The sequence below is a fragment of the Pelophylax lessonae genome, assembly GCF_965119305.1.
Source record: "Pelophylax lessonae genome assembly, chromosome: 1".
In the NCBI taxonomy this organism is placed as follows: domain Eukaryota; kingdom Metazoa; phylum Chordata; class Amphibia; order Anura; family Ranidae; genus Pelophylax; species Pelophylax lessonae.
Window position 1 is genome coordinate 526,623,244 of NC_138768.1, and position 18,929 is coordinate 526,642,172.

General features: G+C 43.3%; 1 protein-coding gene across 2 annotated transcripts in view; it reads left to right on the forward strand.

The window, feature by feature from the left end:
- GSR (glutathione-disulfide reductase) overlaps positions 1-18,929 on the forward strand; it is a 68,780-nt gene that overhangs the window by 39,835 nt on the left and 10,016 nt on the right. For both annotated transcript variants that reach the window (XM_082243523.1, XM_082243524.1), the window contains exons 8-12: positions 79-165; positions 2,249-2,407; positions 3,370-3,481; positions 6,946-7,077; positions 10,693-10,826. In XM_082243523.1, the coding sequence (XP_082099649.1) occupies positions 79-165; positions 2,249-2,407; positions 3,370-3,481; positions 6,946-7,077; positions 10,693-10,826 (624 nt within the window). The remainder of the gene's footprint in view (positions 1-78; positions 166-2,248; positions 2,408-3,369; positions 3,482-6,945; positions 7,078-10,692; positions 10,827-18,929) is intronic.

The window sequence follows — 18,929 nt, forward strand, 5'->3', positions numbered from 1 at the left end:
CCCTTTGATTTAATTATTGAAAACACTCCATAATTACCAAGCTATCAAATGATTGATGTAATTTTCATGTTATTACAGGTGCTTAGGACATTTGATTCCATGATTAGCACAAACTGCACAGAAGAGCTTGAAAATGCAGGTGTTGATGTCTGGAAATATGCAGAGGTAATTTAAGACCTAGATTGTTTTTCTATAACTTTACATTGTGAAACAATTGTAACAGTAATACTAAAGTCTTGTTTTTTTTTTTTTTCTTCTTTAACCACTTCCATACCGTTAAACGTCATATGATGTCCTGGGCTTTCAGAGGAAAAAATTAAAAATTGCAAGGAGCGCCATTTTATTCCCTAGGGTCTCTGCTAAATATATATATATATTGTTTGGGGGTTTTGAGTAATTTTCTAGCAAAAAAATGATAATTTTTACATGTAGAAGAGGAATGCCGGAATTTGCCCAGTATGGAAGCATTTAAAACTAACAAACATGTTCTACTTACCTGCTCTGTGCAGTCGTTTTGCAAAGAGAAGCCCACATCCTCCTCTTCTCAGGTCAGTCGCTGGAGCTCCTTGCCCCTCCCTCCTGTCGATTGCCCCCACAGCAAGCAGCTTGCTATGGGGGCACCTGAGCCGAGCCTCAGCTCTGTGTGCCCATTTAGACATGGAGCTGTGGTTCGGCCCCTTCCCCTCTCTCTCCCCTCATTGACTAACTGACTTTGACAGCAGCGGGAGCCAATGGCGCCGCTGCTGTGTCTGTCAATCAGCAGGGAGAGTCCCGAACGGTCTGAGGCACTTGTGTACATCGCTGGATTGAGATGGATCTCAGGTAAGTATTAGGGGGGCTGAGGGGAGGCTGCTGTACAAAAAAGGTTTTTTATCTTAATGCATAAAATGCATTAAGATAAAAACATTTTGCCTTTACAACCACTTTAAATTACTTTACTAGTAAAAATCTGAAAATGTGATCTCACATATTTTCCTGCAATGCAATGTGCAATTTCAGTCTTCCTTCAGAGGTTGTCCATTTAAAGAGACAATGTCAACTTGCCAATGCAGGGCAAAGTGACCGTATCTCTGCAAAGAATATACCCTGATCCTCTTTCCTCTTATACTAACCTTGCCTGTGCTCTCTTGCTGCCCTTTTTTCCCCTGCAGCTGAATTACTAAAACTGCCTTGAATGCTGGTAAGAGGGTAGCAGGAGTCAGATTTATGTATTTTACACCTAAGGTCTAGTACTCTGTAAAGTACCAACTTAATGCTTCTGAGACAATTCTATTAGACCAGTGTTTCTCAACTCCAGTCCTCAGCGCACACTAACAGGCCAGGTTTGCAAGAAAACTGAAATACATCACAGGTGATCTCATTTGCTGCTCAGTGATTGCAGTATTCTAGTCTGCATCTCCCCAAGGTCATACTTAAAATCTGGCCTGTTAGTGTGCCCTGAGGACCGGAGTTGAGAAACACTGTATTAGAAGATATATAATTGGTTTGAATTAGGTCTGTGCCTATTAACAGTTCAACCAGTCTTTCTCAACTGTTTTATCCAAGACAAACCCCTAAAAAATATTCAGGTGTTTAGGAACCCCTGCTGACATGAAATCATGCAATGGTGGGAAGAATGCCCACCTTTCAGTGGTGGTTGGAATGCCACCCTTACAGATGGCTAAAAATATCATTGATAATTGGTAGCTCTGCCAAGTGGTGTTCCTGGCCACCCAGGCTGCTTTCCTGGATTAGGGTCTGGTTGCACCAGGCTGCATGCCAGAACTATGCAGGCACCATCAAACGGAAGGCCAACTAGCCACAGATTAAGGAAACCCTGGCAGCATCTGGAGGAACCCTGGTTGAGATTGCAGGTTTTGCCAGATAGTTGGGGGTGGGGATTTAAGCTGGATACACACAATCCTACTTTTGTTGTTAGATTTCCTTCAGATTTACCTTTTCTATGTAGTGCAAGGGACTGCCAGATTGCATACAAATTGAAAGTGTTTAGGTTTGACCTCATATTATATGGTTTTGCTAAGTCTAAAGGAAAAAGTCTTCAGAAAATCTTAGTGTGTATGGCCCATTAGATGGTTGTGATCATTGTGGTTGAGGTGTTTTAATTGTTGTTTTTTTTGTTTTTTTTTTTTTTTTTTTTTGCTACATACTGTATAGTTGGAAACATGCAAGTTTTAACAAAACAGAGCTTTATATTCCTCTACTTTTTTTATTTGTCTTTTAAAAACATTTGGGGCTTTGTTTTCTGTAGGTAAAATCTGTTAAAAAGACTGATAAAGGTCTAGAGATCAATGTACAGTGCTCTGTGCCAGGGCGCAAGCCAACAGTGAGAACAATCCAAGATGTTGACTGCCTACTGTGGGCTATTGGAAGAGATCCAAATACTGAAGGTTTGAACCTGAACTACCTGGTAAGAAACTACTTATGGAAATGAAAGCATGTAACACTGAAACTATTTTGGCATTTCTTAGTTCTTTTTCTGGCAGATAATATTAAAGTTAATATTAGTTATATGTTTTATTTTGGCAGTTATCAAAAATAAAATTACTTTGAGGGCCTGTTCATACCAGAACGTGGTGCTGGAAATCTGTGTTTTCCACACCGTGTTCAAAACTCACTGGGTATTCGATCTGCTGTGGGTGTCAATGTATTTCTAACAACACCCCAAATGCAGATTGCCAACACAGTGTGCTTGCCTGCACTGGATGTGAGGTACAATGCAATCTGGTTGCAGTGTGATTTTAAAGAAACGCATGAATGGGCTGAAAATCGCACCATACTGAATCGCACAGGATCGCAGACCATGTTCCTGCGTGAACTGACACTGAATGTATTAGTTCCAGTGAAAGATATACTACCTCCTTTGTGTTTATTTTAAACTCTCAAAAAATAAACTAAGGCCTGATTCTCATAGGCTTCAGGTTGTATAAGGGCAATGTGAACAGCAAGCTTTGACAAAACATTTGCAGAGCTTTCAGCAAGCTTTGTTGAAGCTTTTAAAGTACCATTCAGCTCCAGTTTGTAAATGATGAACACAAATCCTAATGGGAGTGTTGATTGCTACTTTAAACAAGCTGCCAGCAGGCTTCAGTGCTTGTTGAAAACCTGCTGAAGCCTGCTATCAGTTGCTTAAAGTGGCAATCAACACCACCATTAGAATCTGTAATCAACATTTACACACTGGAGCTGAATGGTCTTTTAAAGTCTTCAACAAGGCTTGCTGAAAGCTCTGCAAATGCTTGCTGTTCACACTGCGCCTATACAAGCTGAAGCCTGTGTAACATTGTTTAGAGGATATTTTCTTTAAGATGTGTTTTGCATAACTATAGCATCTGAATGTTGGTTCAGTGTGTGATTTGTTTTATCCTATAGGGTCTTCAGTTAGATGATAAAGGTCATATTGTAGTGGATGAGTTCCAGAACACCAGTCGAAAGGGAATTTATGCTGTAGGGGATGTATGTGGAAGAGCACTATTGACCCCTGGTAAGAATTCTCTTGTATTTATGCAGCACATTCCTTTTATCGAATATATGTATTTATATGTAGTATTATTCAGTACGCTATGTATTTTGGCAAATTTAAGTTCTAGTAAAGAAATGATTTGATCAAATACTGCTTATAGAAGGTACAAGAGATGTGTGTGACCACAGATAAAGATATTTTTACCATATTTATTGCTCTTCTTTTTTTTTTTTTTTTTACGGACTGTGCCCAGCTGACAAGATCACAAAGCATTTTTTTTCTACAGCTGTGTGAGGAAGCATTGCTATACAGTTAAAGTGGTTGTAAGGCCACTGTGTGATATTGCTACAATCTCCTCTGTTACATTAAATTATGTGCCTAGTGTATGTTTATTTAAAAAAATAAGCTGCCGTGTACCTTTTTTCATAGCGCTGCTTGGCTCTCATGTGACCGCCCATCGTTCTCCCCTCCAGGTCTGATAACTACAGCGGGCGGGGCTGAGAATCCCCTGCTGACATCAGCCAGGAGAAGGAGAGAGACGAGCGGTCACGTGAGCGCCGCTATGAAATAAGGTACACAGCAGCTTATTTTTTTGAAAACACATACGCTGGGCACATCATTTTAATATAACAGAGGAGATTGTAGCAATAAGTCCCGGTTCACACATATGCAATGTCAGACATCGCATGTGATTTGCAGCGCACTGCTCTGCAAATCACATGCGGTGTCTGTGCGTTGCAAATTCAGCCATACAGATTGTATGGCTGAATTTGCATCGCATTCAGACCAAACTCGCACAGGACCCTTTTTTTTTTGGTCCGCACCAGAATCAGATCGCATGGGTGTTCACACCTATGCAATCTGATTCATGTTCGAACTGACAGTTCGCACTGCGATATGCAAACTGATCTGGGGGTGTCGTTAACTTTGTATTGACACCCCCAGCGATTTGCATATGGCAGTGTAAACTGCCTGCGAGTTGAGTGCGATGCGGGAATCCCCACTGATGAAGTCCTGCCCACACAGGACGTAACGCGTACGGGGGAAACCATGTGACTCGCACCCATCTTGGTACACCAGGAACATGCAGATGCACACCCTTTCTGCTACATGCTTGATTTTTATCATAATGTAAGTGCTCTGGTTTTACTGCAATAAAATCCTTTTTAAGTTTACGGAGAGCACTAGATTCTTGCTTCCTTTCCCCCTACATGTGCAAATTGTGGAAGAGGTCCAGAATAGCCATCAATAAGTGTCTGAAGATTGGAGCTCTCGGATCTTTGTTTTCATGCTGTCTGACCCTGCAAGGTCTGGGTCTGGAGGTGAGAGGCAGATAATGCCTTGGTGATGGGAATGTAGGAGCACTTAAGGAGTCATCATATGTATTGATATTAACACCCTGATCCTCGTTCTATCTGTCTCTGAATTCTATGGATTGGAACTCTGCTTTCCTATATTAGTGGACTTGCATTTATTTATACATCATCGTTTTAACACATCCATTTTATGGTTCATTATGTGTGCTTTAATATGATTGCGCTGTACTTTGTATTTATGATTTCTTTACAGGCTTTATGAGATTGTCCTTTAGTGTTCAGCAGTCAATCCCAATTTAGGTATTCATTATTGGGAGTTCAGCGCTGAATACTTACTATTCTATCTGTCAGCTTTTTTACTTTACCTGTATATTTATTTAATTTAGCTAAACCTCTAAAAATAATAAAGGAGCCACTTTGTAAAGGACACAACTTTTTCATGCTAGCACTCTCTGTAACACTCAACCCAATGTACAGTACACCAAGCACATCAAGATTCACATGTCTCCTGTATTTAGACAATATTTACTTATCTCAGAGTCCACTTTTCTGTCACAATGGTCTAATTATTATTTTACAGGCTTTATATAGCACCAACAGTTTGCGCAGCGCTTTACAATGTGAGAGTCCACTTTTCTGTCACAATGGTCTAATTATTATTTTACAGGCTTTATATAGCACCAACAGTTTGCGCAGCGCTTTACAATGTGAGGGAAGACAATGCAGTTACAATACAATTCAATACAGGAGGAATTAGAGGGCCCTGCTCATTAGAGCTTACAATCTAGAATTATGACAGGGCAGTCCATGGAGAGTTGAACTCCGGGTATGGATTGTATTGCATAGTTATAATGGTCCTCCTTGGACCAATGTAAGTATGCATATACCATTCCCTTAGGGATCGCTGTGGAAGCAGAGAATCACTGTAGTAGTAGCAGCTACTACAGCAATCGTTGCTGTTCTCCAGGTCCCATGCCTACTGCATAGTAACCACAGAAGTCACTCGCTTGGAATAGACCACATTCAAAAGAGCACCATGCATTTCTCTCAATAAATGCAAGGTGTTCTCAGATTGGAAGTGGTGAAGATTGTGATGTCACCCTTGTCGAATCAGAGAAGGCTTTGCAATCAGTGAGAAAAATGCAAGGCGTTCTGTGAATGGTGCCCATGCTCAGCGCAGGACCCAGAAGACAGCAGCGATCACTATAGTAGCAGCAACTACTATATCGATTCTCCACTTCCACAGTAGCTTTTCAGGTATGGCATATGCACACTTACATTGGTCCAACCTGGACCAATTTACGTAACCATGCAATAAAATCCATACCTTACGTTCAGCTTCAATATAATCAGAGCTGTGTTCCTTAAGGGTCTCTGAGAAAAGGATTTTACATTGAGTAAAAAAAATTCTATTTGTTCATTGAGGGACACTGCTCTAATGATAGTAAGCACCAAAGAGATATACAGTATATCTTCCACATCTGTGCAGTAATCCAATATGAAATGGTGCTTCCAGTAATGATGACCAGTCATTGCAGCTCTGTCTCCTTGTGCAGGGTGACTGGACTTGAACTTTTCCCCTAACCCAGGGATCCTCAAACTATGGCCCTCCAGCTGTTGCAGAACTACACATCCCATCAGGCATTGTAAAACTCTGACATTCACAGACATGACTAAGCATGATGGGAATTGTAGTTCCTGAACAACTGGAGGGCCATAGTTTGAAGACCCCTGCAACCCATGTAGTTTTCTGCAGGCAGCCAGTAATGAGTGTGCTTGCTGGGTCCCTCCCACACCTCTGCTTTTTGCACAGTCTATGTGCAGCACAGTAAAGATTTTCATTACTGCTTTTACAAGGTAGTATCTGGGTTTGCAAAGCCATTCTGTGCACAAAAGCTACTTTATATGCTTTGTAGCTATTGGGGAATATATTTGAATAACATTTGTGTGCGGGGAGATCTCTTTTAAGACAAAGTGTATGAAAATGGAGGTTGTTAGTACAGTAACTTCAGTTGGGTTTTGAGCATAGTGTCTCACATTACAAAAAAAAGTAATGTCTCAAAGTCCTAAAACACTTTTGTGTAACATACCTCTAATCAGTTATACTGTTGGTAATTAATATGATTTCAGCATACATATCAACATTGTATTCATGTATTCCACTTTTAGTTGCTATAGCAGCTGGAAGAAGATTGGCCCACAGATTATTTGAAGGGCAAGAGGATTCCAAGCTTGACTATAACAACATCCCAACAGTAGTCTTTAGCCACCCTCCAATTGGGACTGTTGGCCTTACAGAAGGTAAGAAGTGCTGTGTGTGTGTGTGTGTGTGTGTGTGTGTGTGTGTATATATATATATATATATATATATATATATATATATATATACACAAAAGCAGCTCATGTTTAGAAAAGTACTGTACAGTATCTTGCTATACATTATATAGAAGATGATCTGCAAAATGTAGAAGATAAAACAAAGTATGCAAAAAGAATTGGTGCCACTGTTGACTTCTATTTATGAAAGTTCTACTTGCCTGGTTGCTCCATTGATCCAGTGTTTTGACTACTTGCGGATTTCACTGGCTGTTTACATTGTCCAGCTCATTGACTCAAAGTATTAAAATCGATTACAGCCAGGCAATTAGCATGTTCAGAACAAGGTCTGCAATGGCGGCCTACATATGTCCTCAGTACCTGATTCCTGTAAATATTTTTGTATTGAATGTTTAATTAAAATTAAAATATATATTCGATACATATTTTTGTAATTTCCATGGATTGCTGTCTGTCCATGTAGAGGCAATGCAGGATTGGAGTATCCGTCCAGTGATAAAAAACAAATTGTGTAACTAGATATTTGTCCAGAAAGAGGGAAGCGGGATGTTTCTGTTGCTTGTGGATGTTATCTATCAGTGTATGGGGATTGTGGCTGGTCATTAAAGCGGAGTTCCAGCCGATAAAAATACCCCCCGGGACAGTCAGGGCTAGTGCATTTCAGCAATGATAGCCTCTGAACTGTCCCCGGGTTCACTTACCTTTTAGAAGAAATACTTACCTTGAAAATGTCTTGTCCAGCGCTGCCATCTCAGGTGTGGACAGTTGACGTCGGAGTCTCAGAATGCCCTGCACCGGCCCTGCTCGTCACTTCCGGTGCAGCCGCGTCATCCCTGCACAGCTTCTGTACGCAAATAAAATTGATATATTTTTTCCTCACAAATAGAATTTTTCTTTTTGGGTGGCATTTGATCACCTCTGCGGTTTTAATTTTTTGCTCTATAAACAAAAAAACAACCACAATTTTGAAGGAGAAAAACTAAATTTTTTTACGTTCTGCTTTAAAACATGCCAAATAAAAAATTTTTAAAAATCAGATTTCTTCATCAATTTAGGCCAATATGTATTCTGCTACATATTTTTGGTAAAAAAAATCCTAGTAAGTGTATATTGATTGGTTTGCGCAAAAGGTATATCGTCTCCTACTATGGGATAGATTTATTGACTTTTTTTATTCATTTTTTTATCGTTTTTACTAGTAATGGCAGCGATCAGCGATTTTTAGTTGGACTGTGACATTGTGGCGGACAAATTTGACACAAAGTGACACTTTTTGGGGACCAGTGACACTAATACAGTGATCAGTGCTAAAAAAAGAAAATGCACTGTTACTGTATTACATTGGCAGGGAGGGGGTTAACAGCAGGGGCGATCAAGGGGCATCAAGGGGTTAAGTGTGCTCCTAGGGAGTGCTTTCTAACTGGGGGGGGGGGAGTGGATGCACTGGACGAAAAGAGATGTGTGTTTCAGCTTTACCTGAAACACAAGATATCTCCCCGACAGAACAACGGTCTGCCTTGTTTACCTAGGCAGACGGCCGTTCTGCCTTTCCCCTGAACGATGGGCGGTTTCGGCAATCATCGCGGCTGCCAGACCCACTGATTGACTCCCGCTGTGTCCAATCACAGCAGGAGTGGTGCTCTGGCAGTGCGGGCGCGCCCCCTAGATCGTGTGCGCAAAATCACACCACATCTAATGATTAGTAAGCTGCAATAAAATATAGGTTTGGTTTTCAGTTTAATACTGTTTTAAAGCAGAACGCCAGACAAACCATAAAAACAAATTCTTGCTGAAATTTAAATGAAAACCCAATAAGGCCCCTTTCACAGGGGCAGACTTCACTGGGAGCCTGCCTGCTCATCCGGTAATCTATCCACTGATCGCGGCTGAGCAGGTGGATGGCTTGTCTTTGTCTGGTACGCTATGCAGAGTGGACACAGACACAGCCCACTGTCCTCCTATGGGTGGACGGATGTAAACGGACCGCCTGTCTGTTTACACCCGACAGCCATCTGATCTGCTAGACAGATACCCATTGTTTTTTTTTTTTTTTTTTTTTTTTTAACAGATAGGTTCAGATGTCGGCGGGTGTCAAAAAAAAATTCTATTTGTGGGGAAAAAAAAGAAAGACACCCACCACTCCATAGAGGGCAATGGATGGTCCGATCCGGTCTGCCTATTTGTTAAAAACAAATATTTAAATGCTCATCTCTTCTGATCTTAGATGTCTTCCTATCGGTAAACTAGACTAAGAGGTATGCCATGGGTGTCCAACCTTTTGGCTTCTCTGGGCCACATTGAGTTTAGAGACATTTTCTCGGGCTGCATATATAAAATATATACTATAGTTAAGGTATATAAGTAATAAAATGCCGCTGCACCCTTCCTGCGGCACCACGCCCCCCGTACTAATTTAACACAACTAGAGGATGATCAAATGAAATGGAATCAGTATACAGAGGTTTACTTCTTCTGAGCGATAATAAAGGAACACTCTCTAAATCACTGTGGTCATGGTGGTTAAAGTGGTCATGGTGTCAGAAACACTGCACATGCTCCACTCCCCCCCCCCCCCCCCTGCCCTCTGCCTACCGTTAGTTGGCAGCTGCTGTGGCCATGCCCCCGACCTGACTTCCTTCCTCCCCAGCAAAAAAAAAATTGTCAGTGGGCCGCATTGCCTGAGGTGCTGGGCCGCATGCGGCCTTTGGGCCGCAGGTTGGACATGCCTGAGGTATGCTGTAGGTACACTGTCATGAGTGTGCACTATAGCTGGCTGGCTTACACTACCTCCACCAGTCTATAGAGAGGGATCTATAGAAATTAATTGTGTCCACTTTTACACAAAATCATAATCCATTCTATAGCACTATTGGTTGAATTCGATGCACTTGTCTTTTTTTTTCAACTTGACCCTCAGCATTTTTTCGTTGAGCAAAATAAAATTAACATTCCTCAGTAAACAAATTGTGAAAATCCTTGCACAGACACTTGCAGTTTACATCTTTCAATGCTACTGACTCCTGCTTTATCAGTTGCTTCTCTAAACAGACAGTCTTCACAGTATAGTCTGGAGCCAGTCTGTTAGCCTGGAGAAAGGAGGGAGGAGGAAGAGGAAGGAGCAGGAGAGTGCCTGTGGTTAGTGCCAGTGGGCTGTATGTTTCTATTGATTTACACAGTGTAAGGAGATACAGTTTTAGTCCTTGTATGCAAGGGTGACTCCATAGGACACTGCAAGAGAAAGGAGCCACCCTGAAACAGGAAACCAGGGGAAGCAGTCATGGCACCGACTTAAGTAGGAACATAGACAAAGAATAAAGAAGCTGAATACTCAGTAAGTGATCACATCTGCTGCTGAAAGTTCTTAAAAATTGAGAATTTACTATCACCTTAACAAAAGTTTTGGTAATTTAGGAATTGTAGCGTTCGTTGCATGAAAAGTTACTATTGAGTAATTTACATTCATCTTGAATTCTACATTACTACAGACATTTTGTGCAATATTTTTTTGGTGGGGAATGGAATCTCCAAAATGTAAACCATAATCCTATAACGTTTACCCTGATTATATTTCCATTGTAGAGGAAGCAGTACAGGCCAAGGGCAGAGAGAATGTCAAGATTTACACTACCTCTTTTTCCCCAATGTACCATGCTGTTACCAAGAGGAAAACAAAATGTGTCATGAAGTTGGTCTGCGTTGACAAAGAAGAAAAGGTGAGATAATGGAGGCTTCCTCGGTTTGTAAAATTTAAAGTGTTTTTAAAGGCTTTTTTTTTTTTTTTTAAATAACAGGTTTGTACTGTACCAACCATCCTCTTCTCCGTCCCTCCGCCAGCGCTCCTGGCTCCACCCCCCTGTTAATTGCCCAAATAGAAAGCCCCTTTTTATGAGGGCACTTGTTTTGGCTCTCTCCTGAGTTTCGCTGTCTGCATCTATTGACACAGACAACAGTACTCTGCCCCGATCTCCGTCCCCGTCACTGGCTTTGATTGACAGCAGCGGGAGTCGTTAGCTCCCGCTGCCTCAGAAAAGCAAGTGAGACCAGGAAGTGAGGTGAGAGAAGAGCTGGAGACGTTTACTGCACTGGATCGAATGAGGGTTCAGGTAAGTAAAAGGGGTGGGGGATACTTATGCCTAAACATTTAGTAGAGTATTTAATTTTCTTTCATTCCACCATGGGTGGAATGTCTCCTGCAGCACTATTGATTAGTGTTGCTGGCTATAGCCGGTGGCACTAATATTTCAGGGAAAAATCCAACTGGTTGTACAGAAGTCAATCAGTAGAGCGACTTCTGTACAACCATGGTGCCCAAACATGAATTTGGCCAGTCTCTGCTGAACTGACCGAATTTCGATCTACTGTATGTATGGCCAGCTTAAGTCTTGGTTGAAAATTTCGGGACATCAGGGGCAACTCATTGCAAAAAACTCTGAGGATCTGAAAAAATAACTGTTGCTGTACATAAAGATGGCCTAGGCTATAAGACAATTGCCAAGACCCTGAAACAGAGCTGCAGCACTGTAGCCAAGACCGTACAGCCGTTTAACAGGACAGGTTCCACTCAGGACAGGCCTCGCCATGGGCGACCAAAGAAGTTGAGTGCATGTGCTCAGCGTCCTATCCAGAGGTTGTCTTTGGGAAATAGACGTATGAGTGCCATTGCTGCAGAGGTTGAAGAGGTCGGGGTTAGCCTGTCAGTGCTCAGACCATACGCCATACACTGCATCAAATTGTTCTGCATGGCTGTCATCCCAGAAGGAAGCCTTTTCTAAAGATGATGCGCAAGAAAGCCCGCAAACAGTTTGCTGAAGACAAGCAGACTAAGGACGTGGATTACTGGAACCATGTCCCGCGGTCTGATGAGACCAAGATAAACTTATTTGGTTCAGATGGTGTCAAGCGTGTGTGGCAGCAACCAGGTGAGGAGTACAAAGACAAATGTGTCTTGCCTACAGTCAAGCATGGTGGTGGGAGTGTCATGGTCTGGGGCTGCATGAGTGCTGCCAGCACTGGGGAGCTACATTTCATTGAGGGAACCATGAATACCAACATGTACTGTGACCTACTGAAGCAGAGCATGATCCCCTTCAGGGACTGGGGCCGCAGGACAGTATTCCAGCAAAACGACTCCAAACACAGCTCCAAGACGATCACTGCCTTGCTAAAGAAGGTGAGGGTAAAGGTGATGGGCTGGCCAAGCATGTCTCCAGACCAAAACCCTATTGAGCATCTGTGGGGCATCCTCAAGCGGAAGGTGGGGGAGCGCAAGGTCTTTAACATCCACCAGCTCCATGATGTCATCATGGAGGAGTGGAAGAGGGCTCCAGTGGCAACCTGTTAAACTCTCTGGTGAACTCCATTCCCAAGAGGGTTAAGGCAGTGCTGGAAAATAATGGTGGCCACACAAAATAGTGACACTTTGGGCCCAATTTGGACGGGTTAACTTAGGGGTGTACCCACTTTTGTTGCCAGCGGTTTAGTCATTTAATGGCTGTGTTGAGTTATTTTGAGGGGGCAACAGATTTACACTGTTATACAAGTTGTACACTCACTACTTTACATTGTAGCACAGTGTCATTTTTTCAGTGTTGTCACGTGAAAAGATATAATAAAATATTTACAAAACTGTGGGGGGTGTACTCACTTTTGTACACTGCTCAAAAAAAATTAAAGGAACAATTTTAAAACCTATCAGATCTCAATGGGGAAAAAGATTATGCTGGATATCTATACTGATATGGACTAAGTAATGTGTTAGGAACTAAAAGGATGCCACATAGTTTGATGGAAATAAAAATTATCAACCTACAGAGCGCAAAGACACCCCAAAAATGAAAGTGAAAAAATTATGCCGCTGGCTAGTCCATTTTGTTGAAATTTCATTGCAGCAGCTCATAAAATTGTACTCCGTAGTTGTATGGCCCCCACGTGTTTGTATGCATGCCTGACGTCGGGGCATGCTCCTAATGAGATGACTAATGGTGTCCTGGGGTATTTCCTTCCAGATCTGGACCAGGGCATCAATGAGCTCCTGAATGGACTGTGGTGCAACCTGGCGGCTTTGGATGGACCGAAACATAATGTCCCAGAGGTGTTCTATTGGATTTAGGTCAGGCAAGCAGGGGGCTATTCAATGGTATCAATTCCTTCAACCTCCAGGAACTGGCTGGATACTCTCGCCACATGAGGCCAGGCATTGTCGTGCATCCCACTGCACCAGTGTAGGGTCTAACAATGAATGGGTCCCGATACCTAATGGCAGCCAGGGTGCCCTTATCTCGCCTGTAGAGGTCTGTGTGTCCCTCCATGGATATGCCTCCGCAGACCATTACTGACCCACCACCAAACCGGTCATGCTGAACGATGTTACTGGCAGCATAATGTTCTCCACGGCTTCTCCAGACCCTTTCATGTCTGTCACATGTGCTTAGGGAAAACCTGCTCTCATCTGTGAAAAGCACAGGCTGCCAGTGGCGTGCCTGCCAATTCTGGTGTTCAATGGCAAATGCCAGTCAAGCTCCACGGTGCCAGCCAGAGAGCACAGGGCCAACTAGAGGACGTCGGGCCCTCAGGCCACCCTCATGAAGTCTGTTTCTGATTGTTTGGTCAGAGACATTCACACCAGTGGCCTGCTGGAGGTAATTTTGTAGGGCTCTGGCAGTGCTCATCCTGTTCCTCCTTGAACAAAGAAGCAGATACCAGTCCTGCTGATGGGTTAAGGACCTTCTACGGCCCTTCTAGAGTAACTGCCTGTCTCCTGGGATCTCCTCCATGCTCTTAAGACCATGCTGGGAGACACCGCAAACCTTCTGGCAATGGAACGTATTGATGTGCCATACTGGAGGAGTTGGACTGCCTGTGCAACCTCTATAGGATCCAAGTATCGCCTCATGCTACCAGTAGTGACACTGACGCTAGCCAAATGCAAAACTAGTGAAAAACGGTCAGAAAAGATGAGTAGGAGAAGAAAAATGTCAGTGGCCTCCCAATTGTAAAACCATTCCTGTTTTGGAGGCTGTCATTGTTGCCCATCTAGTGCACCTGTTATTTATTTTATTAACACCAAAGCAGCTGAAAATGATTAACAACTCTCTCTGCTACTTAACTGACCAGATCAATATCCCAGGAGAAAGTGTTCCTTTAATTTTTTTTTGAGCAGTGTCTGTATGTATGTATGTATGTTACATAGTAGTTAAAGTTGAATAAAGACAACAGTCCATCCAGTTCAACCTGTGTAGGTGTGTGTGTCAGTGACCATATTCATTTCCCATATCCCTGAATATTGTGTTCTTTTAGATGCATGTCCAAGAGTCTTTAAAAAGTATTGATACTCCCCGCTGATACCACCAATTGTGGAAGAGAGTTCCACATTCTTACTGCCCGGACAGTGAAAAACCCCCTACTCAGCTTAAGGTTAAACTGCTTCTCCTCTAATCGCATTGTGTGGCTACACTCTGAGACTAAATAGTTTTTTTTTTGTACATCACGGACACAGGGCCATTAATCATAACATATGGGTTATATAGCCACTTTAGGTGAAGGGCACTGGCAACCATTCGGAATTGATGCTCCCCTATATAACCCCTCCCACACAGGAAGTACCTCAGTTTTCTCGCCAGTGTCTAAAGGTGATGGTCACTGTGGAGAGTCTCTCCACATTTTTCCTATTTTTTCTTCAAATGAAGACAGAAGATATGCTGTGTACCCCGATCAAAGATCATGGAATCTAAGGGGTTAGCTATCAGATCCATCCTAAACAGTCAATGGACTAAAAAGATGGTAACTGAGCCTTGGAAAGCAGATACGAGGTTTTGCCTGTAATGTGGTCCTTTTTAGGTGCTGGACCCTGGGATCCTGGCCCTTGGAATACCAAACCCCAAAGGCGCCCCGTGAGGGTGCTCTACAGGTCCAAGGCCATGGCCCCTCTAAAATAAAGGGACCCAGTCCTTGAAGGACGCCAAGACAAAGCTTGCCGTGATGGGTGAAGATTGGTTTTCTGTTTCAAGCAGAATCCTGTGGCTGGACTGGTGAGTCCAATTTAAAATATTTACTTATTCAGCAAGCCTTGAAGGTAAAAATCACTGGCATAATTGCAAATTGTAAATATTTTATGCACTGTTCCTATTAAGAAGATAACAGAGACCATGTGCCATATGTGTCCCTCCATGAGACAATGGATGTTATGCTTACAAGTTACATCTTGTTGAGGCAGTTGTGGGATTGTTGCAAAGCTTGATTTAAATCATTATTTCTTTGCCTATTATCACATTGTGTTTTTCTACCCTGAGCTGATTACCTGAAAGGAATCTGCTGTGACAAACAAGATTCAGCCTAAGCTGCTCTCACCCCATATGGTGGTGGTGGTTGTTTTCACCCTGGCGCATAAGCCTCCGCATGTTCGTCTCTGCCTTGTTCGCGTGTCTATGGCGTAGGCTTATGCGCATACACAGGAATCTTCGCCTTTAAGTACAGGTGTACGCCACGTGTTCTTACGCAATGGCGTGCAATTGGTCGCCACGTACCACGCCGCGCATGCGCAATACAACATAAATGGGCATGTTCTGCAAGGAAATGTTTCCGACACACTAACCTCTGTCAGAGGCTGAAGGGGACACAGAGCAGCAGCAGCTGGGTTGCGTGAGTCTCTGTGGGTGTATGTTACTGGCACAAACCGGTCCTGTATCTTGGGATAATCAGTGCTGTGTGCATTAAGCTGTATAAGCTTGGCACAAGCCTTGAGTACACTTAAAGATAGTACCTCAAGTTTGTCTTGCCTTAAAGCAATGTCTGCCTGAAAAAGGGCCACGAGGGGCACAGTTGTAAAAGGCACTGTGATGCCACCATCAGGCCTTGAAGATCCTAGCTGTGTTTCCACTGTGTCTACTTCTCCTGAAGAGCCATCACGGTTGTCAGGCATAGTAGCTACTTCTAGTACTTCTGCCCGCAACCTACGTCACTAAGGACGATTTGGCTGTAGCATTGGCCAGCCTTGAGGGTAGGATTGCTGGTATCGTTGCAGCATCTCAAGGGAAGAAACGTGATAGATCTCCCTCACCTGAGCCACCCCCCTGAGTCAGTTCAGGATTGGGCAGAGGATGTGGAAGAAGTAGCTGTTGGTGACCCTTTGGAAGGTCAAGCTCAGGTTTCCACTTCTGGGGAGTCAGAGGAGTCTCTATCTACCTCTCAGGCCCAGAAATAGTTTATTCAGTCTCTTGCTGAAATGGTCCGGACTGGATACAAATTTCCTCCCCTAGAGACAGCTGAAGTCTCCTTTTTCCTCTCTAGGCTCATTGCGCCCTACTCATAGTCCTCAGACGTTTCCCATACATCCGCTCTTAGAGCAAGAAATCTATTAAGATTGGGACCATCCTGATAGGATTTTTGTTCCTCCTAAATGGTTTTCATTATAGTACCCTATGGAGGAAAAGTTTACTAAGAAATGGAATATTCCCACTGTGGATGCTTCTATTTCTGCAGTTAACAAGAGTTAACCTGTCCTGTGGATAATGCCCAGGTTTTTATCCAGCAGATAAAAAGTTGGAATCTTTATCGAAGGCCTCCTTTGCGGTCGCAGGTACAACCAGCAGTAGCGGCCATAGGAGTTTGTCAGCCTTTAAAGCGGAGTTCCGGCCTCGGAAACGTTTTTTCAATAAAAATACCCCCGGGACAGTCAGGGCTAGTACATTTCATAATGGATAGCCTCTGAACTGTCCCAGGTCGCACTTACCTTTTTAGAAGAAATGCTTACCTTGAAATTTTATTGTCCAGTGCTGCCATCTCAGGTGTGGGCAGCTGAAGCCAGGGCATCCTCTTCGGTGTTCTCTTCGTCCCAGAATGCCCTGCACCAGCCCCGCTCGTCACTTCCGGGGCAGCTTCTGGGCATGCCCAGAAGCTGTTTAGCAGGGAATGACGCGCCTACACTGGAACTGACGAGCGGGGCCGGTGCAGGTGCATTGACTCCTGGGAGCGATGACGTTCAGCTCCTAGGAGTCAACGCAAGTAGGAAGTGACGGCGCGGGCTGTGGCCGCAGAGGGAAGAAGTAGAAGGAAGGTAAGTATACTTTCTTCAAAAACAAGGTAAGTAAAGAAAAAAAAATCGGGAGTATCCATTTGTTTTTTAGGGGATTTAAAGCAAGCGGATGGCCCAAAGTTATTTTTAAAGGCCAGAACTCCGCTTTAAAAGACCGGTTGAAGCGAGTGTCCAAGACCGTTCTCAAGGAGAGTCTATGGAAGATCTGTCGGATCTACCCCGCACTTTGTTTTGCAGTGGATGCTCTTACGAACTCCATAAGGCAAATGTCACGATTTGCTCTGATTTCAGTGCATATGCGCAGAATCCGTTGGTTAAAGAATTGGTCTGCGGAATTACCATGTAAAAAGTTACTGGCTGGTTTCCCTTTTCAGGGAAAACACCTTTTTGGTAATGATCTGGTTAAATATATCCAGAAAATCTCGGGGTGGAAGAGAACATTGCTACCCGTAAAAAGGAAGAGCAAGCGTCCTTCTTTCAAAATCCCCAGCACTCATACTACCAGTGCTTCTACTTCCAGACAGTGGTGATGGCCTCAACCATCTGGATCCGGAAACAAGCCTTCAAGGCAGGGTCAGAAAAAGCCCTGGATCCAGAAACCAGACAAGTCTTCCGCTAAGCCCTCTCTGAGAAGGGGCGCCCAGTTCTCAAAGGTTTGGGTGGAATTGATCCAAGACAACTGGGTTATCTCCACTATTTCACAGGGGTACAAACTGGAATTTCGAGTGTTCCCGTACCCCCGTTTTTATATGGTCAAGTATACCGACAGACCCCCTAAAAAGAAGGTCTCTCTTTCTGGCATTAGACCAGCTGAAGGCTCCAAAAAGTGATAATAGAGGTTTCAGAGAACGAAAACTTCAAGAGGTGTTTTACTCCAACCTGTTCGTAGTCCCCAAACCAAAAGAGGATGTGAGACTTATTTTGAATCTCAAAGCTTTAAACCAGTTTCTGAACATTAGTACTTTCTGTATGGAGTCAATTCGTTCAGTCATAGCCTCCCTGCAGGGAGAGGAATTTCAAGCATCCATAGACATCAAGGATGCATATCTTCACGTGCCTATATTTCAGGCTCATCAAAGGTTCCTACGCTTTGCAATAGTAAATCATTATTTTCAGTTGGGGGCCCTGCCCTTCAGGTTAGCTACAGCTCCAAGAGTGTTTACAAATATCCTAGCTCCGTTATTGGCTGTTCTAAGGTCCCGAGGGATATCTATAATAGGATATTTGGACGATCTACTATGAATAGATCGATCGGCTTTGGCTCTAGGCCAAAATGTCCACCAGACAGTACAGTTCCTAGAACGTCTGGGTCGGATACTGCACTTGGTAAAGTCAGCATTACAGCCTGTCCAGCGTCTGGAATATCTGGGTCTTGTGGATACAGCACAGGCAAAAAAATATTCTTGCCAGCAAGAAAGGTCATAGACCTAAAGGATCAGGTTCAGTCTGTTGTAAGGCTGAGATATCCTTCTATATGTCTTTTCATGAAGTTATTGGGAAAGATGGTGTCCGCATTCAAGGCTATTAATACCCTATGCTCAATTCCATGACAGACCCTTACAGAACAACATTCTGTCTACCTGGACCAGAAAGGTTCACTTTCTGGACCGGTCCATGTCTTAGGTACCAAGAGTATGTCGGAGTCTAAATTGGTGGTTGTTGACTAGAAATCTGGAGAAAGGGAAATCCATTCTTCCAGTGACTTGGCGGTTCTGGAGGAAGCCACTGTCCAGGGGAAATGGTCTTGGGTAGAGAAAAGTCTCCCCCATCAACGTTTTGGAAATCC